The sequence below is a fragment of the Rhamphochromis longiceps genome, linkage group LG20 (genome assembly GCF_057381845.1).
Source record: "Rhamphochromis longiceps isolate RC_006_pf linkage group LG20, R_longiceps_female_GT1.1, whole genome shotgun sequence".
Taxonomy (NCBI): domain Eukaryota; kingdom Metazoa; phylum Chordata; class Actinopteri; order Cichliformes; family Cichlidae; genus Rhamphochromis; species Rhamphochromis longiceps.
Genome location: NC_140576.1, coordinates 26,540,015 through 26,561,992, shown reverse-complemented (window position 1 = coordinate 26,561,992; position 21,978 = coordinate 26,540,015). Strand labels below are relative to the sequence as shown.

The 21,978-nt window shown below is 40.7% G+C and overlaps 2 protein-coding genes across 5 annotated transcripts in view; one reads left to right on the top strand and one right to left on the bottom strand.

Annotated features, from left to right (window-relative positions):
• Nucleotides 1-11,217, top strand: part of LOC146645477 (prickle-like protein 2) — a 36,317-nt gene extending 25,100 nt beyond the window's left edge. Inside the window, exons 2-9 of the mRNA XM_085393472.1 lie at nucleotides 517-701; nucleotides 5,630-5,743; nucleotides 5,855-5,992; nucleotides 6,280-6,483; nucleotides 7,101-7,287; nucleotides 7,875-8,029; nucleotides 8,160-8,961; nucleotides 9,052-11,217. Coding sequence (XP_085249598.1) covers nucleotides 570-701; nucleotides 5,630-5,743; nucleotides 5,855-5,992; nucleotides 6,280-6,483; nucleotides 7,101-7,287; nucleotides 7,875-8,029; nucleotides 8,160-8,961; nucleotides 9,052-10,007 — 2,688 coding nt within the window. The 5' untranslated portion in view covers nucleotides 517-569 and the 3' untranslated portion in view covers nucleotides 10,008-11,217. The remainder of the gene's footprint in view (nucleotides 1-516; nucleotides 702-5,629; nucleotides 5,744-5,854; nucleotides 5,993-6,279; nucleotides 6,484-7,100; nucleotides 7,288-7,874; nucleotides 8,030-8,159; nucleotides 8,962-9,051) is intronic.
• A 2,808-nt stretch (nucleotides 11,218-14,025) lies between these two features.
• LOC146645476 (uncharacterized) lies at nucleotides 14,026-20,644 on the bottom strand. Of its 4 annotated transcripts, none has more exons than XM_085394769.1 (8): nucleotides 20,254-20,644; nucleotides 19,411-19,494; nucleotides 19,212-19,315; nucleotides 18,897-19,114; nucleotides 17,037-17,107; nucleotides 15,855-15,932; nucleotides 15,284-15,427; nucleotides 14,026-14,518 (listed from the first exon to the last, which is right to left on the bottom strand). In XM_085394769.1, the coding sequence occupies exons 1-8, from the start codon at nucleotides 20,290-20,292 to the stop codon at nucleotides 14,336-14,338; spliced, it is 921 nt and encodes a 306-aa protein (XP_085250895.1). In that variant the 5' UTR covers nucleotides 20,293-20,644; the 3' UTR covers nucleotides 14,026-14,335. The 4 variants fall into 4 exon arrangements, with proteins under 4 accessions (XP_085250895.1, XP_085250896.1, XP_085250897.1 ...); XM_085394770.1 differs by having other exon boundaries at nucleotides 17,049-17,107; XM_085394771.1 differs by lacking the exon at nucleotides 15,855-15,932 and having other exon boundaries at nucleotides 20,254-20,643.
• Between the last annotated feature and the right edge of the window lie 1,334 nt (nucleotides 20,645-21,978).

Genomic DNA, 21,978 nt, shown 5'->3' with positions numbered 1-21,978 from the left:
AGGAATAAAACTGGGAATTCTTAGGCAAACGTGCAAACCACTACACATTACCACTACCAGTTCCTTCAATGCTAAAGTTTCTATCCCTTGATTGATCTGTCTAGATCAGCGGTCCCAAACCCCCGGGCCTCAGACCGGTACCGGTCCGTGAGTCGTTTGGTACCGGGCCACCAGAGTTGAGGCTCAGATGTGAAATGTATGGTTTTCAGGGTTTTTATCGGTTTTCAGCGTTATTTTGTTATCATTTTATCGTTAACTCGGTTTTTTCACGTGTCTTATAAATAAATCTTCTTTTTTTCGGTACCGGTACTAGTTTTATTTTGTTGTATTTATCTGCGACACCTTAAAGGCCGGTCTGTGAAAATATTGTCAGGCATAAACCGGTCCGTGGTGCAAAAAAGGTTGGAGACCGCTGCTCTAGATCATCTGTCTTTTCCTTTCTTTTTTTGTTTTGTTTTTTTGTTATTGCAATCTCTTTTTGCCTCGCCCTCATTCTCCTGCCTGTTTCCTCCACAGGAATACCTGTGTCCACTCAAGCGGTTTGGGTAGTGGAGCATGTTGTGACAGCCATGTCTCTGGAGATGGAGAAGACCATCACCAAGCTGATGTACGATTTCCAGAGGAATTCCACCTCTGATGATGACTCTGGATGTGCACTGGAGGAATATGCTTGGGTTCCCCCTGGCCTCAGTCCTGAGCAGGTATATAGTTACAGATACAAACAAACTATGACGCGAATAAGTACTTCATTAGATATTCTCTGTTGTTGTTCAACAGTGCCAGACCGTATCAAATTGAACCAAGTCGGTCAAGAGAATTTAATTATTTGGATAATAAAGTATCTATCGAAGTAATCCCGAGCTGGAAAATTCACTCATCTGAAAACACGACAACATATCATCATTGTTTGAAATCCCCTTCATGGTGCTGTAGTCTCTTACGGGTTAGAGTGGGGAGAAGGGCAGGGATGACTTACAGTAGACTAAGGCTATGCTGTCAAGCATTTCAGGGAGCAATAATTGTAAGGACATTTTACAGCTGTCAGTGTTAATCTGACTTTGTGTAGAAACCAAATTGAGAGTCAGACAGACTGACAACCATGACTGAAATCATGAAAAGCAACCACACACTGATTAGTTGATTGCATTGTCTGAAGAACAGATGCGAAGCAGCAAAAGATTTGATGAAATGTTGAAATGCTCTCTGATGAGTTTAAAGTACAAGAATTTCAAATATATAGGAGGATTCACTTTGAAAAGGCTGTTTCACTGATCAGTATCGAGTAAACATGATGACTATGTGGTCTTCTAGGCACACTAAGCCTCAGTCTGCTCTGTTTTTTACTGTAACTTAGCAAATTTAAACCCAGAGGACTGGAAGTAATTTGAGTCAGTGAATGTTTGGATGAATCTAATTGGAAATGTGTGGCAGCATGTTTATGCGTACCAGTTTCGCAATTCTCTGTCTGGACTCATTTGCAGTTTAAATGCCTTTTAATTGCATGCATGACCAAGCTAATGCAAGTGGCTCTGTAAATCCAGAGGAAGATATTTCCTCCTCATTTTTTATTTTTGCCTGTTGTTTTTGTCAGCTCTGACATAAGATAAGCACGGTTGTGTTCAACTATATTCGGTATAAACACTTCTGTCTTTATTTAGTATGAGAAGGACTCCAATGCAACAGGCCTCCTAGTACTCTGTTAACAGATGACAGGATGGGCTGATAACAGTCATTTTCTCCAGTCAGCCATCTTGACAGGATGCTGAAAGAGGCTGCAGCCTCTGTCATCCAACAGGAGGTGCAGGCAATTTGAAGCTGCCCGTTTCTTTTTTTAATACACTTGAACGTAATGAATTTTAAGCCCGTCACATCTGATTTCTCTCTGTACAATTAAAGAGACTTGCATTTTAAAAGATAATCACAATTTTGCAGCATAGTTCATCAAGCTGTCAGGACTCAAATTCCCCAGCTGAAAACATTTACTGTTTCAAAAATGTTTTGTTGTATCAGGATTGGATGGGAGGAATGAACTTTGTTAACAGTAGATCTTTTCAATATTTGTTGTAACATGTTTTTGCTTTTTTTTTGTCTAAACAACTTCCTTTAAGAGCTTCAAGTTAAAAAAAGAAAAAAAAAAAAGAAAAGAAAGGATTTGGTGGGCTAGAGATTCCAGTAAATTCAGAGCTGAATAACTGCTAGTTTAATTAGTTAGTTTATCAATTTTGCATTTATTGTCAAGGTCACTTGTTCCTGTTTACCTGTGGTTTTTGGACTGGACAAGATGACTAACATGGTAACCAGTAATGAAAATAAGCTGCATTCCTATACAAATTTGCATGAAATGGATCACATTTAAACCATTTAAAGCAGGTATGTAAAACCTAAGGCCCGAGGACCAAAATCAGCCCGCCAACGACTTCAATTTGGCCCACTGGGCGGCTTTGGAAAGACATAACTGAAGGCATAAATTTCAGCATTTCCTACTAAAAACAGCATCCTACTGGCTATTTACACACCAAAGTAAATAAGTAATAAACAATTAAATAACACCAAAAAAAATCAATTTTACATTTTATAATTACAGGACAGTCTGTAGCTTCATCTGTCATTTTTACACATGTATTTCTTACAACTTGAGCCAAAAGAGTCGTCATTCATTTACTCCAGCAGCATTTCTACGTTTAACATGTAGAAAATGTCTTTACACTGAATGAATGTGAAGTTTTATCCCTGATTTAAAGTATTTTTGCTTCCCGATTAACAAAGAAATTTCGAAGAGAGTGAAGAAAGTTCTTATTCGTCGATGTGCTTAATATTTTAAAGTCCACCTGTTGCACAGTTGAGAGACAGTTCTCAGAGAAAAGTGGTTCAAGGCAAATGATTTTGGCTCTCATAAGAGTCGGCGTCACCCTCCTCAGCACAGAGTAAAGAGCGAGCGTGACGGGCAACACGGAGAAGAACCACCTTTCTCCCTCACTCTCCACCCTACTGATTAAGTAAATTGAATGAGCAGAAACTTCAGTAAAATAGATCTTTACACTGCACTGAACACTGAACCACTTTGCGTTGAAAGCCTGTTTTGTTGAAAATCCGAGACAAGTAACAAGATTGCTTTCTATCCTTTCAGTGTTTACTTCTCAAACACCGTTCAAGGCTTTTTCTCTGTTTCATCGGCTAGCATTTAATTACAAAAGAGGGTTCAGGGCACGGATGGCAAGTGCTACTGCATCGTGAATTATAATTGCAGTGCAAGTTTAAGATTTCCTTTAAGCAATGTGAATATTAGCTGCTGAAAATTTAAAGAACCTGGTGCTGTTCAAGGTTGTGCCTGCAGCAGCAGCACACATCTCAATGTGCTGAACACTTTCAATTCCAGACACCAACTTCCAAGGGAAAGACATAAAAATTTTTCCATGAATCAGTGAAATAATGTAGATTATTTAAAACAGCCAACTTTTATCTTTGTATAAAGAACAAATTGTGGATATTTGGATGCTATTGTATAGGCCAGCTTTAAAATATACTTTAAATTTGACATAACTAAAGAAATTATAGTTATTTCTTCTGTCTATCATAATTTTATAATTAGAATTCACAGATCAATCACGATTTAAAATTCATTGTTGTAATCTATAAAAGCCACAACCCCAGGCTTCAGACTAAACGATCGGTTTCTACTCTTACCTCTGTATGATGTGAAAAAGAGTAGATATCCTCGACATGGTCATCTCAGACACACAGTTCCAGCTGTGAGCACAGCAGCCCAAACTCATCAGCTGTTTAAACCATCTATTTGTGAGTGCCAGCCGAGCAGAAGGAAGTTGTCTTTGAGGAACTAGAAACAGAACTAAAAATGTTTGTTAGATGAAGAGTGAACTGAGGAGTTCCATCAAGGAAAAGTCTAAATTAAATAAAGATTATTTTGAACTGACTCATGCAAAGTACTCTATGAAAGTTCAAGATCAGAAACAGGAGTTTAAAATGAGTACAGTACTTTCCATTTAATATTTTTATATTTACAGTGGATCACATAAGTGCTTTATTCTTGCTCTTTTTCTGCCCACCTTTACTATTGTGGTTTACTCTTATCAGAGCTGCACTGAATAGGAATTCCTTTCTCATTTCTCTACTGTATTGTTTCTTTCGATAACAATGCGGTAAATTTTACAGTATATAAATTTACAGAACATAAATACAGTATCAACACCTTTTATTCTTCAACACAGTCGCTCTTAGACAAGCTTTCATTTAATTTCTTTAATCTGCAGGGGAAGTTTAGCAGGCTTCTTGAAGGACATTCAAAGCTTGTTTTGAATATTGGCTGCCTTTTTTGCTCCATTCTCTGTCAAGATCATCCCACACTGCTTGAATAATATTGAGGTGTGTGAGGCCAATCCATGACTGATAGGCTTTTCATTCTGTGTTGTTTTATTTTTTGTCTTGTTTTTAACCCATTACTTGGCAGTGTGTTTGGGGTCATTGTCATGCTGAAAAATGAAGCTGCTGCCAACCAGATGCTTTCCAGATTTGTTTTGCATGCTGGATCAAAATAGGATGGTACTTTTCTGCATTCATCCATTAGTTTTGCCAAGATCCCCAGCACCACTGGCTAAAATGCAGTCCCAAAGCAAGACAGAACCTCCACTGTGTTTTTAAAGATGGCTGTAGATGCCCACTGTGGTGCCCATCTTTTGATATTGATGACATTTTGAAGCAAAATTTTGAATTTAAATTCATCACTCCATAAGACCTGTTGCCACTGATTTTCAGTCCAGTTCTTGTTTAATCAGCTTCTTGGATAGTGGTTGTTTTTTTTTGTCCAGTTTCCTCAAATTTTGTAAGGACACACTGCACCATGCTGATCAAGTTTTTGGCTAATAACTGGTATTCATGTTGTTGGTGCAAAAATACAATTAATATGTGTCGAACAATGTTATCTTTGGCATGTTTTGTAGATTTAACTAAAGATGTTTTTTGCAACAGGCTGCAAATGCCCGATGATACAATTCACTAACTTGCTTTTATGTGTAGACACAACACTGGTTCGTACCTTGAATTGGGTGCCCTTTTTTAAGCTTGAATGATTTATAGGTCAGTGTTAAGTTGTTCTACAAACAAAAAAGACTTCTCCTAAAATGGTGAGGTACAAGACCTGGACTGGAAATGAGTAAAAAAAAAAGCAGTCAATGTCCAAAGAAAAACTCTGAAACAACTCCTTATCCAACAAAACCTTATATTTTAGTGCAAATTAAAATAAAAAAGAATTGTGTGCAATATGCAAATTTGTGTCATAAATCAAAACTTTCAACCTCCAAACAGATGTTTTTACTTCATCCATCATGCTTTTGTGTGTGATGTAAAGAACTTGGCAAATTATGTAGAAACATTTTCTCTGACTTTCCAAGTTGTTATGAGCACCAAACAGCAGACAGATGAGGTTAGCAACTAACATAATCAAGGATTTTGTAACAAAACGCGTAGAATATTTATATCGGGGTGAGTTGAGACTAAGCACACTGAAAAAGGGGTAGAAAATATTTACTTTACCTTTTGTCAAATGTGCTGAAACACATTTTGAAATTGAGAGGTCACTCAAGAGCGAAACCACATGTTTGATTTTCTGTTTCAGGTGCATCAGTATTATAACTGCTTACCAGAGGAGAAGGTTCCTTATATCAACAGCCCTGGAGAGAAATACCGCATCAAGCAATTGCTTCACCAGTTGCCACCACATGACAATGAGGTAAAACTACACAACAAAATTCTGAGTAATACATGAAGGCTTTTCTTTACTCTTATGATTTCCAGAGGTTAGGTGGCGTTTCAGCTCTAATGATGAGTCGTGTTGTTTCAGGTACGATATTGTAATGCACTGGACGAGGAGGAGAAACGAGAGCTTAAGCTGTTCAGCAATCAACGGAAGAAAGATAACCTGGGCCGAGGCAATGTCCGTCCTTTCCCCCTAACTATCAATGGGGCCGCCTGTGACAAGGTAAACCACGCAACCAACATCTTTTCATTCCTTACATAATGACCTACTTTTTCCGGACTTGGGCCATCGTCTGTGTAGCAAATATCTTTAATTCTCCTTCATAAAAGCATGTTAGTCTTGAAAATATTCAATACTGTCTCTTTTCACACCTTACAGCTTTCATTCTTTCTTTGTCTGCCTTTTCTTCCAACACTACCTGACTCTCTCACTTTCTTTCGTACCTTTCATTTGATTTTGTTTCTTTTCATTGAATTTTATTTCTTCTCTTTTCCTTTCCTCTCCTACAGTGTGGGGGTCAGATAAATGGAGGGGACATTGTAGTTTTTGCACCAAGGGCGGGTCATGGAAAATGCTGGCACCCTCAGTGCTTTGTCTGCGGCACATGCGAGGAAGTATTGGTGGACCTCATATACTTCCACCAGGATGGCAAGATCTACTGTGGCCGGCACCATGCCGAGAGGCTGAAACCCCGCTGCTGTGCCTGTGATGAGGTGCGCCTGTCTGGGCTTGGAGCCCTTTGGGGTTGGAAATGGCTGAATGGTTCATGCTCACAGACTTGGATGGGGTTGGAATCAGTCTGGAGGGAAAAGATGTCTCAGTGTCTTTGCCACGTCTTGGAAAGTCCGCTGTAATTTATAGTGAGCGGGCTTGAATAATAAGTCAGGCCACAGTGCTCTGCAAGTATTGGAAAGAGAATTTCTATTTGATTAAACTGTTTAATTATCTTTAACTGGAAGATATAAATCTGATGTCACGTACATACCTTTTAAGTTAGTTTCTTTATAAGGTAATTTTGTGAAATAATTACATGAATATTATAAAATGCAAGCACAAAGGATGCCTAGATCATCGTTTTTATTCAGCTGAAATATGCCTGACTTTTACACTTAAGAACACTCACGCTTTGGTGGAATTTCTAACAGTTTACTAATCTACCTGTCAGTTTATGTGGAGGTAGATGATCCTATTAAGGGGTAGTATGTCAAAAAGGATCCTATTCTAGGACGTGACACGAATAAAATACAGGACCCTGAGATACAGGATAGCAACATATGTAGATATTGTGTGTTATCTGCTTGCTGATAAATGTAATGTGTTAATCATATAGATCATCTTTGCTGATGAGTGCACTGAGGCGGAGGGCCGGCACTGGCACATGAAGCATTTCTGTTGCTACGAGTGTGAGACCACCCTTGGCGGGCAGCGCTACATCATGAAGGATGGACGACCACACTGCTGCAACTGCTTCGAGTCCCTTTATGCAGAGTACTGTGACGCATGTGGAGAACACATAGGTACAACTTTCATTGTTGTTTCAAGTCCTCTGATATCTAAATGAATTGCTATCAAGAGTGACAGACATGCTATTCCTGTACTTGCTTTGTGGAAAAAAAAACTCCAACAGCCCTTTATTGTAAGCGTGACTCTTATCAGCTCTGGAAGCCTTGTGTGCCGCAGCTGTGGAGAGGCGGGTTCAGTGCAGTGAAATGCGGATAGTTATTATCATCCCAAGCTTCAGTAACAGTGAAAGAGTGTGTTTCAGAGGGTGCTCCCATGTTGTATCCAGATGGAAGCTGTGAAAGATGATTGCTTCCTCTTGCTGGGGAGTAGTGCTGGTGAAATTTATTCATGCTATCTTACAAACTGAGTGATCATCTGTGGGCATGAAATCATAAATATTTTTACTTTAAGAGACAAAGGGCTCTGTTCGCTCATAACGTAAATAGTGCCTTGCAGCATATCGGATAAAAATTAGGTATCATATCAACATATCTGACAAAAATTTGCTTAATAGCTAAAGGTTAACATCAGTTTTTGATGTTTTTTCGTCATGTGTCGATACTAAAAATGGTCAAATGTTTTTGTTCCCATCTTATTAAAGGCATTGACCAAGGTCAGATGACTTATGATGGACAGCACTGGCATGCAACTGAGGAATGTTTTTGCTGTGCCCGTTGCAAGCGCTCCCTTCTTGGACGCCCCTTCCTGCCAAAGCAGGGGCAGATTTTCTGTTCACGGTCCTGCAGTGCGGGACAGGTGAGGAAACTGAAAATACATCTGAAGCATCTCCTCATTTAGTTATGTATATACCCGCTGTTAATTAGTATACATTTTTAAGAGTTTTCTAGTTATGCACATATATATTTTGTTTATTTTAACAATTAAGGATCCCGAGGAATCTGACTCCTCAGACTCTGCTTTCCAAAGTGCTCGCTCACGTGAGTCCCGCCACAGCACCAAGATCGGAAAGAAAGAGCGCAGGAATGCTGAGCAGGATAGGCGAAGCACCGAACCCCGCCAGTCAGCTCCTCCATCGATGCCCGACCGTCTCTCTGCTGATATGGATCCCCTCTCTGGTCAGATGGATCGCTTAAGCCTCACTTCTAGTCAGACTCCAAGCAGGACGCCTAACCGCACCCCTAGCCGCACTCCAAGTCGAGCCCCAAGCCTAAACCAGGTGTGGATGAGCCGAGATGACCCCTACATCCCTCCTTCCTATGAAGGCCCTCAGCGGGATCCCTCCCCTAGCCCTACACCCATTCATCTGCTGGGTCAGTGTAATGCTAGGCAAGGTTACAATCCTAATGCGAATGCTCATCCACCAGCCCAGAGTCCTGCCAACCCAGGAAAGAGGCCTGATTCCTGGGGAAAGGAGCAAGGGAATGCCAAGAGGACCCCTATGGCTGCCCTGAGAGGCTACTCCTTTAATGAAAACTGGATGCAGCACAGCCAGGATGAGTTCAGACCCAACAAGCTGCGCACCCAGATGAGCTTCAATGAGATGTCTAGCCAGAATCAGGGTTTCTCTGACAAGAGAAGTATCAGTCTGCATGGATTCCAGAGAAATGGAAGACCCCCACTGACCAGGAGGAACCCTATCAATGCCATGAGCTTTAACGAGCCCCTCACTCCTCTAGAACAGACCCCTCGTGGATCCATGGACTCCCTAACTATGTCTAATGCTACAGGTATGGGGTTAAAAAGCCTAAAGTTAAGGTCATTTATATGAGATTATATGAAAAAATGACATTTTATTTTTTTATTTTTTCTTGTAACAGGTAACTCTCTAGATGGAGTCAGCAAGCGTCAGGAGCATCTGTCAAGGTTTTCCATGCCTGACCTGAGTAAAGATTCAGGTGTAAATGTGTCTGAAAAGAGCAACATGGGTACCCTCAGCTCCTCAGTCCAGTTCCACAGCACAGAATCGCTGTCCTCCTCCCGCCCATACAACAACAACAACATGTACACCCCTCTGAGAGTCGGCTACCCACTGCAGTACTGGGATGGCCCACAGCCGCTCGGCTTTGATGGTAAAGGTCGTGTCGGGGTGATGGGCAGCAGTGGGAATCTGCGGATGGCTCCCATGAGTGACAGAATGCCCCGCCGAAGCTTAAGCGGGCAGGAATCTGTGACCCAGAACCAGCAGCCACAACCCAGACGCCGCAAACACCATCGTGGGAACAACGGCAACGGCCAGCACCGCAGTGGCCGCCACCACAAACGCTCTCGCCGCTCTCGCTCTGACAACGCCTTGCACCTGGTGGCAGACCGGCCTGCTCAAATGATGGAGCCGCCGTACCGTCGCGTTCAGGAGGATTATGATCGTTTCCCCTCTGGTCATGCTGCACGGGAGTTGTTCGGGCTGGACCCGGGCGGGTACAGGCAGCAGCTTCACCGGCCCTGTCCCCGCACCACTTCTGATCTTACCCTGCAGAATGCTGGCTGGCAACCTGTCGGCCTGGGCGGGCCGTGCTGGGGCGATGGGTACATGGAGGCTGCTGACCCCTGGTGCTCTAGCTGCTCCTCTTCCTCCGAGTCTGAGGAAGAAGAGGCTTATTTTATGGGAGAACCAATCCCTCGGCCCGTGCAGCTGTGCTACATCAATAACGAGGAGCGACGCCATCGCTACAGTCCCTCTGGGATAGGTGGCCATCACGGACCTCTTCACGGACCGATTCATGGCCAGCTGCACACCCGCCAGAGGAGGAAGAGCAAAAACTGCATCATTTCGTAGATATAGAGCAAGGAGTTGGGGAGGGATGAGCAGGAGAGTGAAAGATATAAGAGAGAAAGGTAAGGAGACGGTGTAAAGCAGCAGAGATGGTGGAACAGAGGGAGTGGGAAGGTGAGAGTGAGACAGCTGAAAGTGAGAGTGAATAGAGAGTTTCTGTGTGTGTGTGTGTGTGTGTGTGTGTGTGTGTGTGTGTGTGTGTGTGTGTGTGTGTGTGTGTGTGTGTGTGTGTGTGTGTGTGTGTGTGTGTGTGTGTGCTTTTGTGTGTGAGTGGTGGGGTTGAAGAGGGAAAAAAAGGCCTATTTTTTGTGCTTGTGAGCTTACACAACTCTACACCATGTAGTGTTTGTGTACACCTACACAGAATGATCTAATCCTAAGAGGAAGCTCAGCTGGCTTACACAACGGGAGTGTTTACGCTGATGGAGATCAACTGATGGTACCGGGAAGCACTGAAGAATTTGACAACTACAAAAACTGTGGTCAAGGTAAAATAACATGGCATGTGTGCGTGTCTGTGCGTGAACCCCATGTTACAGAGAGATTGAACTATTCCAGCTGGAAAAGGCCAGTGGTCAAACTACAGTGACATGACTGTTCACGTCGCCGCTCAGTGATCCAAGCCCTGGGCAGTAAACTTATTCTGTGTGGACAAACGAGAAATTGTATTGGGATAGTGCAAGCTATGTGCTAGATTCCAAGCTGTGTCATTGTTTACCTCAGTGGAATCCAAATGCTGCTGGAATATAGTGTTGGCTCGCTAGCCCCGTTATCACCTTGTACAAATAGTCTTTTAAACCTTGTGCTCTGCATAGCCGGCTCTCCATTGCTTCACCAAGGACAGAGCGCCAGACAGCCTCTGCTCCTTGACCATTCAGGCACAGTAACGTCAGGTATGGTCCCGTTTTCTCTTCTGCAACATGCTTTGTTTTGGTTTTTTTGAGAGTTACCTATAGTTGATTAATACTACCACTAATAACACTAACAATAATAATGATAACACAAATAATAACTATAAGAATATTAAAGAATAATACCTACTAGATGTATATATAGTAATAAACTTTAATAATGGATGTAGTAATGTAAATGTCCTGTACATATGGTCTTAAATATTTATATATTTTGTAACTAAAGAACCATTATTTGTATAACATGATGTAGAGATAGGGAGGCTTGCATGTTAATTTGTTGTTGTTGTCTCATACTGAAAATAAAGTGTATGTCAATGAACAACCAGGAATATTTTTTTTTTGGTTAAAGTGGTTTTGAGTTCAGAGGATGTTTCACTAAGCCATTCTACCATTCCTAAAGAAAAAGTAACTTTCCTTGCAAGGAAAGCTCTGCTGAATAAACGTTCCATCAAGTGTCTTCCACAGCAGTGTTACTGTCAGTCAGATAATAACCACCACAAGCCTTTCCACAGCAGGTCAAGTGTCCTGACCCGACCCGAGGAGTCTGAAAATGAGAAGTTCACTGTCTTATTTCTCGCACATCCAACAGGTTAACTACGAGAACCGAGCATTCATTTACCTTCTAATATATTCCAGACCTTCAAATGCGCCGTTATAACCAGGTAATGACTTGAGCTGAGTGGTTATAATGTTTTGGTTCAGTCTACAGTACTGTGCAGTTTGGGGCCTCCTTTCATTTCTCTATATTTTGCTTTCAAGGAGCCAGAATTTCTTTTCATTTTTGAAATGGTATTGAGCAAGAGTTCTCCAAGCTTTCTTAAGGTCTTTCATATTTTTTTAAATATTGGCTACTTTATCATCAGTCCAGTTCTTGTACTTGACCATTTTTAAAGGAATTTCTTTCATTTATTTGTTTGTTAAGCCACTGATCCATGACTCATTCATGACTCAAGCACAAAAGTTTGACTTTCAGGCATCTTAGAACTGTACAAAATCTAAAAAAACCAAAAAAAAAACCCAAAAACGGGGTGACTCAAGACTTTATATAGAGCTCGACATTTTACAGTTAATCCTGTTACACTAGCGCCTGGAAAAAAGTTAAAATGTATCTCTTGCATTATTGTGCTGCAGTTTCTTGTCACTAGTCACATTTAAATGAATATCAATACTTCAGTGATAATCCAGCCTGAGCCGTGTCAGTGTTCGAGTCACAGAGTAAATCAGAAATACTTTGACACTGGCCACTTCAGCAATATAACAAGGACCAGTTAATAAACAAAAAAAATAAATTTCTAACATAAAAAGGTCTGAAATTTGGCCTATTAACTACATTCGTTTTTTACAATAGACCTATAAGATTCAGTATATGAATTTTAGTAGCTACAACTATAATTGAGTTGGAAATGGTTTGAATACTTTGATTACATCAAATATACAGTCACGATAAAAAGAAAATACATCTTCCTTCAACTCTTAATGTTTTACATAGGTAAATACAACCATATTATGCTGAAACATTGTTTAACAAAACCAAAGTAGTGAAGAAGTATTCTGTAAAATATAAATTATACCCTCGCTGCTTCCAGTTTAAGCAGGAGCCAGTGCTGCTTATCAGATGCAGCTGATTAGCTGATCATCAGCCAGTGTGATAATCAGTGTGAGCGCTTCTATAAAAGCAGATATTTTGGCAGTTTGCAAGTCTGGAGCATTCAGGTGTGTACACATGGAGAAGGAGTTTTAAAAGTGGAAACATTCAAGTGAGTTACCAGTCTTCCCGCAAGTGAATCTCCCAACAAATTCACCCAAAGATCAGAAAGATGACAACAAACCCAAGACCTACATCTCAGACCTCAGGTAGCTTGTTAAATATTAAAGTTCATGACAGTACATTTAAAAAGAAAAGAAAAAAAAGACTGAAGCTTGGCTCATTCAGAAAGGTTGCCAGTAGAAATAGACTTCTTTAAAAATAAAAAAGGAGAGGCAACAGTTTAGCTCAGAAGCAGGTGACCATATGAGTGCAGCAATGACTGAATGCAATCCCTTGCTACATGTCTTCCCCCCACACTCTCTCTCGTCACTGTGCTATTTAATAAAGGTTAAAAAGTAATTTAAAGAAATCTAAGCTCTAGATTTGTAAAGTTGCATGTGAACAAACCACAAGACCTGTGGAACAAATGACCAAGACCAAAGTGAAGATGTTTAGCCAAAATGCACAGCACCATACTTGGTGAAAATCAAATGCAGCGTATCACCTTCGAGGCACAGAGATGGAAGGGTGATGATTTGAGCTTGTTTTGCAGCCACGTGATGTGGGAACCTTGCAGTCACTGAGTCCACCATGAACTCATTCAATAGCAAAGTACTCTAGAGTCAAATGTGAGACCATCGGTCTGACAGCAAAAGATTGCTCCAACTTCGGTGATGCAACAAGACAATGATCTAACCTGATTGAAATACTCTGGTGGGACATTAAGAGAGCTGCATATAAAAAACAGCCCTCGAAACTCAATCAACTGAAGCGACCCTATAACGAAGAGTGGGACAAAAAGTGTTCATGACAACATAAGAGACTGAACAAAGTCACAGAGAACAAGATTCAGATTATTGTTAATAAAGTTGGTTGTACACACTACTGAATTACATGGTACACACAGGTTTTCACTCACCGCTTCTGGATTCTGGGTTAATTTTTGTTAAATAAATAATAACATGGTTTATTATGTCATGTGTTATTTTTCTGAGGTTAAATTTAAATAATTTTAGAAACTGGTAAAAACTAGGTGGTGCTTTTTTTATTATTATGTCCTGATATGTAAAACCTTAGAACTGAATGAGGGTCTATTTTCTTTTTCCACACATCCATAGCTTGAACCTCTTCACACAATTTAGTACACTGAACAATGATCGGCAGAGGGGCCGTGATTCAGGCTGTAAGACGAGCAACACTGGTCTATATCAAATATCACAGAATCTACAGGTGTTGAAACCATAAACAATAGTGTGTGTCCAAGTCACCTACTGACCTATTAATGTATTTCCTGCTGTGACCTGAAGTGATCTATATAGCCATGAACACATCACTGAGCATATTTTTGGACCACATAATGTTTAAAATGCTGTAAACAAATTTATTGCAAGCAAAAATAAATTATGTCAAAATATATCTCAGTCTATATGAGACCTTTTTAAAGCAATACAACCAGTGCATCGTCATCATCACCAGCACATTTTCAAAATAACAAGCATAACGTTTTCACCAGTGTTCAGAATTACACTGCAGACAGAGGGGACTATTATCCAAGCAGCAGACAGCAATGCACAAGATTATTACAAATAAGAAAACAAAAGCAGCAATAAATCAAATCAAGTTCTCAGCACTTTAAAAGACTAAGAACACAGGCAGCATGGCGTGTCTGATCAGTGTGACAGCTCCCTGGAGTCGTAGTCCTCGATAAATTTCTCCATTGCTTCTACGCAGCGTTTGCCGATGTCCCGGAGGTTCTGCTGTAAAGAGGACTGGATGGGACGCTCCAGAGATGGATCCTTTTTAATCAGCATCTTTACTACAAAGCCAAACATTTCACACTCCTGATAGTACACCTGAAAGACAAATGCAATCATGGTTTTAGGACAAAGAGGGGGACAAAGTGGGATTGTTGGAGGAAAGGAAGAGTGCATTTTCAATTACATTGAATGGATTATTCCACCGAAATGCTCGCACGCTGACTGCTCACAATCTATATGTGCGCACACGTGTGCGTACAGAGTTCTGTGGACATTTTTGCATCAGCTACCTGTTGCCAGACTGTTTTTTTCTTGCAGTGCTTCTATAATCCTGCAACCATGGAGATATGAAAAGCAAGAGGCCATCTTTTCCGTCAAGTGGGTGGAAGCACGCGTACACTCTCTCATACAAACACAGATAAGCAGAACCTCAAGTGACGTCTGTCACATTGAAGGCGGCATTAAAGCACGTTGCCTGTGATACAGGTGAGCCGGCCTCACTTTACATTGAGGATCAATTAGAGAAATAAAAATAAGAATAACGAGAAAGAATAACACCATCTATCATGTAAAATAGTGAATAAAACCTTCTTTGTCAGGCCTGGCAAAGAGAAGCCAGTAATGAGACTCATGTTGCCTCTGGCTCTGCATTTCAAAACTAATGTTTATACTACAACAAACAAATCTTTTTTCCTTGTCTCACGTCTCCTGGCGCTTTCCTCAGATCTTCCCTCCGTCACTCTCGCTCTAATCCCGGCTTTTCTTATCTTTACTTTTCTGTTTATAGCTACCCCTTCTCCCAACACGTGTATGTGCGTGTGAATGTGCATGTGTGTGTGAGTGTAAGGGCACTCCATCCACCTCATCTATCTCTTTCCTCTTCTGTTGGATGGCTCTGTCTCGTGCCGCCGTCTGGCTCACAGTTGAAGGGAGCTCCCTCTCTCCGCTTCGTTCTTTGCTTTTTGTCCCCTTGTGATCTCTCTCCCTGCTTTGATTCCTGTTGCTCTGGCGAATCAGAAATTGAAATAAAAGGGAGAAAGAAAGAAAGCAAAGGGAAGAAAAACAAGAAAATTAGAGGCAGCAGTTGGGCTGTAGTATTCAGATAGTTAGCCAATGACATGGAAGCAAACACTGATGATGAACGAGCTGCTTATGACCGGTAGATAATAAAGCGTAGCGCCACATGTTAACTTTTAACACAGAGGCAAGCAAATTCTTCATTTGTCAACTCTTCTGACTGAGTTCAGGGGCAGAAATACACAACAAAGAAGTGCAGTTCAGTAATGGCCACACTTGTACTCACAATTAAGAAGAAAGAAAGTGTACTTTATTGGTCCCCGTGGGGAAAATCCCTCTCTGCATTTAACCCATTCACTCAGTGAAGCAGTGGGCAGCCATTGGGCGCCCGGGGAGCAGTGTGTAGGGACGGTACCTTGCTCAGGGGTACCTCAGGGTAGCTGTTCAGGGGAATCGAACCCCCGACCTTCCGATCATGGGGCCACCACTCTACCTAAACAACCCGCAGAAAAAGACGCAGTGAAGAGCAAAACTTCAAGTGACTGTTGAGTAACTTTTTAAATGTCGCTTTAAAAGGTCTCTCTGGTGATGCCCAGCTCTTCTTCCCCACCCAACCCAAAAAAATAAATAAAAGACAATATAATGATAGAAACTCAATCATAACAAGTGTATATGGCTTTTTACTTAATTAGCTGTTAATGTGAATTTAAAAAAGAATCTACAAAGAAACTTGCACTAGAGAGAGAACAACAGCCTCTAACCAGAAGTCTTGCAAAGTGGTGACCCCAAACTACAGGTCTATAAACACCAACATTTCCACCTCTTCCCTTTTCACTTCAACTTCACTGCAGCAGCAACCAGCTGTGATTCATCATGTGCTGCTCTGCTCCATGCTGTGCTTAGGTCAGCCAAGAGATTTATGCAACTATTTGATTTCAGGCCTTTCTGCAGCACCTGGGCTTTCTGCATTTGAGTCTACGCCCTGAGCTCACGTTGGATGAGCAAACAAACACACCATCTACCCGGACACCCACATGTTACTACTTTAATTGATCGATAAACAGGGGCAGGGGGGAATCTTGCTCTTTACTTCGAAAATGTGCATTTTTCAGCTCTTTCTGGCATTGTAGAGCAGGAGATTAATGAGGAAAACGGTGTGCAGATAATATGATGATGAAAAGAGCTGCAAGTGGAAGCCCTTATTTGCAACAAACACATGACAGAAAACCAAAGATTCACACTATGGCTTAATCTATTGATTCTTTTTTTAGATCATTATTATCAACTAAGCTGCCAGTTTTGACTGTAATAACTCAATCGACATACAAAATATTAAAAAACTGAATAGCAAGCGCTTCACAATGTAAAACAACACAAGAAAACGCTTTTAAATACTAATTTTTGTCTCAAAAAATACTCCCAAATTTATAACAAAGTTAAATGTATAAGTAATATTCTCACATTTGAGATGGTAGCAACAGTTATTTCACATTATTGGTCCAGTTGCTAATTAATAGTCTTTAAAAAGACAAATTAAGTAAGTGTGGCAATAGTTTATATATATATATATATATATATAGCAGAGCACCATTCTTACAGGTGAACTTACGGTGAACTGCATGTCCTTGTCTCTACTGGAGGAGGACCTTGAAGTGAAAGGTCTAGTAGCTGGAAAAACAGAAAAAACACGAGGTCAACACAGAACAGAAGGGGGAAAGAAATGTTATGTCCACTATCTTATACCAAATCGGGCCCCCTTTTTTTCCTATTCCCAGAGTACCCTATCTTTTAGTCGTCATTTACGCTATTCTTATGCCTCCTTCTGCTTTGTTTTGTTTTTTTTGTTCTAAGTATCAGGATCTGGAATCAGAGAAAGTTTTGGCAGAATCTGCTGACATTTATGTGATTTTGGACTGCATTGTTTGGCTGCAGCGTCCCTATGTGAGGCAATAGCTTTGTCATGGCTCATTATATACCGCTGGCTAGTCGCTCCCTCTCTTTTTCCTCTCTCTCGCACTCATATATACACACAAATCAGCGATGAGTCACCATCATCGCACCATCACTCAGGCGCGCGCACACACACTAACAAAAAAACAAAAAAAAACAAACCTGTTCAGTACTCACACATACACAAACACACACCTCCACAGTGCTGCAGTGTGCACGCAGATACAGTGCCTGCGTGCAAAATAAAAACATACAGTAGCTCACCCGTTAAACAGAAACAAAGCATACCGCTTTATACTAACAACAAAACAGGAAACGTGGACTTCACAGTTAGTGTTAAAACTGAGCGGAACATGACCACAAGATATTTTAAACCTCTGCCATTTACTTCCTATGTCACAAAATGATGAAGTAAGTAATTAATCTGTTCTATCTGACTAACTAAATCACACAGTTACACTGTCAGCAGGCCATATGACATAATCCATCTATTGAGTCCAATAAAAGTTCCTTAGTTATCAGCATTATGTAACGTTGGTTTGTTGCTACCAGAGTGTGACTACCTACCAACCAGCAGATACACAATGAGCAAATGCCCTCCAAATATTTGTAATGCAAAGTGCTTCTGAATATGTGCGTCTGCCTCTGCTTGCCTATACTGCCACCCAGTGGTTATTTTATAGTGCAAAGAGGGACGTGTACAGCTTGTGCAGTACACTGTGGATTATGTGTGAACATGATAAGAAATCCAGGAGGGAAAGGCAATGACAGTGACATCTTTTTCATGTTTACAGCGCTTGATTTCTCGTTGTGTCAGAGGGTTATTTGTTTCATCGAGTGGTTTGTAGTGTTTTTCTAGCTCTGCCATGTGCCTGACCACTATTTACAAGTACAAAAGAGCCTGTTCTCCCACTGACGGTGCTGAAAATAAATGGCGTGGCCATAAAGAAAGCTGACATCTAAAGATATCCGATTGCTGAACGTCATATTCCTCGACTGCGATTTTCCACTTGACTACAAGAATTTTGTCCCAATTAGCCACAGTATCTCCAAATAAATCCATACAGCTTAACACCATGTGGTTTGCAATATTTCAAACATGATTGTTTGGACATTAAATAGTAATGACTTCAGACTTTCATAGCTTACACTGTATTTTACCATCAGTGTTATTTAATGCGCACCTTCTGATAGTCACAAACTAAAGTTTAAAGTTTAAAGATGTAAAAAAAAAAAATGCTTTTGTTTAAGATTTCCATCATATGGAAATCAAGCAAGAAGAATACTGGAAGCTGAATTATTAATAACAGTCGAATTTGTTCCACGCCAAAGTCTTTAAGACATGTCTTTATGGGCCTCACGTATATTTTTTATGACCTTCACATGTAATAAACACCTTGCACAAGTCCTGACTTTATGTCTGTGTAACTGTTTAAATAAAACAAAGGCAGTGTGTTTGTGTGCTATAACCGTCTGTATTATCACAGACCTCTTCTGTAGAACTTACTGTTTTCTTGCTTTGGAGATGAGCTTCCTTCGGTGCTCTCTCTCCGCTTGTACTTCTCCTTCTCCTGCTCCTTCAGCCTGACCCTTTCCTTCAGTGGAATGTGGTGAAGTTTAGAATGGAAGTGATCTCTCCGGTGGACGTAAGCCCAGTGGCTCGTGTGGTGGTGCCGCTGGGTGCCAAAGCCGGCTTTGTGGAATGCATGGTCATCCCTTGTAAAACTGCATCATTTAGGGGGTTAAAAAAAGATGTCAGAGCAGACAAAATGATTCTCAGGCTAGGTATCAGTACTCCCAGTTCCCACCTAGGCATTCTTACCGAGGCTTGTGGAACCGCCCTGCAAACTTTGGTTTGTAAGAAGTGGACAACCATGCCCTCGGTCTGGATGGACTTCGCACTCTTCTGATCGCCCTCTTCTCATCCTGAATTGACAGGGGTTACCCAAGTCATCACAATCTGGTGTTTTACAAGAACAATCTATAAAGCTTTTTGGTTTTTGTTATTAAACACGATGTACCTTAGCCGGAGACACAGTGTTGTCGGTAGCCCTTTTGTCAGTGGAGTCATCACTGTGTTCCTTGTACCGCTGTGACACTGACCCCTGAAGACAGCATCACAGTTAATCACAGTTATAAGGGTGTTACATAAAAGTAGGACATGATTTTATAAGAGATGAATTAGTCTGGGAAATAATAAATTCCTAAATATTTGACATTTAAGCTTCTTATATTTGCAGCATTTTAACTAAAATTAAATCTATATACTAAAATGAGATTGACGTGACTAAATTTTCTAAGTGGACAAACAAGTTGATTATAATAATGATAATTATTATTATTAGTAACAAACGCCACTCCCTAAGAAGAAGTAATAGTAATGGATTAAGTATCTCCACGCGGAGCTTTAAACACAATGTCATCTATCCGGAACACTTTCGATTTCGTTTTTGGAGTTCTGAGATCAGGACAGGAAAACCTTGCTATACCACATTCAATCAAACATTTCACACATTTAAGGGGGGAAAAGACTCTTGTGGGTGAAATAAAATATTGACGCTTATTTGTATCACTGGCTTTCTGGAAAATTAACAAGATTTTAAATAGTGCCCCCTGTGCTTACAAACGAGTCTTCCTTCCTGTTATATTTGGAGTTTTTCAGATATCGCAGCAGTACTGCTTGTGTCATTTCCTGACATTTTGATTCCTTTATTCTTATTGGAAATGATTGGAAAAAAAAAAAAAAAAGGAAAGGTCAGTCGAGTCTACGACACTCAAAGCATGCGCACAAGAAGTGCATTTTGACAGCTTACAGTTTGTAACTCATAATTCCGAGGGGGGTTTTGCACGTTTGTTTCTTTTACCTTGCTTTCCTGTGTGGTTTGGGGTCGTGCTTGATCCATTTCTGCCCCTCTGCAGAGTCTGGCTTATCTTTATGAATGACACGCGGACTTTTATTTCTCTTTGCGTCCAACAAACCAGGAAGCGGCGTCTGAGCTCTCAAATGAATCCCGAGTGTCCATATGTAAAGTGAACCTTTTGCATTTCCAGCTCTCGCACGCTGTAAGAGCTGGCCTGCAGCTGGTAAAAAGGGTTTAGCGTGCAGTTACTTATTTCACATTGTCCACAAATATCCTGCGTGGCCTTAGTTAATCGTGCTCGGAAAAGCGCAACATGTTTTCACTTCCTTTTTGTAAAATGACCCAATCAGGTTGAGCCTACGGTCGCACAGGCTTATCAAAAACAGAAGAAAAAAAAAAGAAGAAAGAAAATCGGGCGTTTCTCCTGAAACCACGCAGGCGCAGTCCATGTATTATATGCATGTGAACGACTCTAAACCCTTAGATTATCAGGATTTACAAACTGATAAATGATAAGATGTGGTCTGACACACACAAATAGTTGTAATGGGGGGGAGTCAGTAACAGTAACCATTTCCTGCCTTACTGTTTTTAGGGGCTGTTAACATCTGTACTGACAACTTTTTCAAAGTAATGAAAATGAAATTTGATGTGTGGATTGAAGAAGTATAAGTAAAAGCTGCAGCTTTTCTCCAGTTTTGTGCAGTTCTACATGCACAAAGCTGGAAAAGGCTGCAGCTGCATTTCTAAAGACGCAGGTGTTCATAAGTCCACAAAAAGATAAACTGGCTACAAATGAAGGAACTTCGGGAATGTTGCTGCTCTACCTTTGTGTGGATATTCTGCAAAGATCACACTATGAAAAAAATAATCCTTACAGTGCAGGTAGAGCTTTTGCTGGGTGTCATAACGCAGGAGGCAGTATACACCCTCAACAAGTCACGAGTCCATCTGAGCAAACTGCTGAACTCTTTATTTAGTGGTCACCATACACAAATAAAGGAAACTACTCTGCTCGAAAAGAAAAAAATATACATCATTATCCCAATTTAGCAAAAGACCATCTGGATGATCTGCAACCATTCTGGGAAAGTGTGGACAGAACGATGAGACAAAAGTTTCTGGGCATATGCACAGTACTGTGTTTAGAGTAAAACAGAGACATGTTCACAGATCAGCACCTAACCCTTCTCCCAGCAGTGAAGCATGACTGAGGGAATATCATAGTTTGAGGCTGTTTTGCTACCTCAGAGCCCTTTGCATTCAGAGAGTGAACAAAGTATTCAAAATCAGCATAGCAGTTCACGACCTTAAGCTTAGCACAGACTGGGTAATGGGACAAGCATTTGAACTACAGAACACAAGTAGAATGCTTGAAATAAGCCAGCCAAGATATCCCAGAAATAGTGATAAACTGAAATGTAAGTGTCAGGGAAAATCTGATTGAGATTATTGCTGACGTTCTAAAAATTAGCCAACTAAATTTTACACGTCATATGTCAAGCTTGCACTGGAAACTCCCTATCTACCTACCTACCTACTTACCTCTCTCCCTCCCTACCTACCTCAGTACCTACCTATCTATCTGCCTGTAGATTTGTACTAAGAAGATTACGTTTAGAGGTTTACTAGAAGTGAGAACATTTTGTCTCTCAGGTACAAGGAATTTTATGATGTATTCAAAGAATCGCTGTGGTATACTGACATCCTTCCTCTGAAATTTAGTGT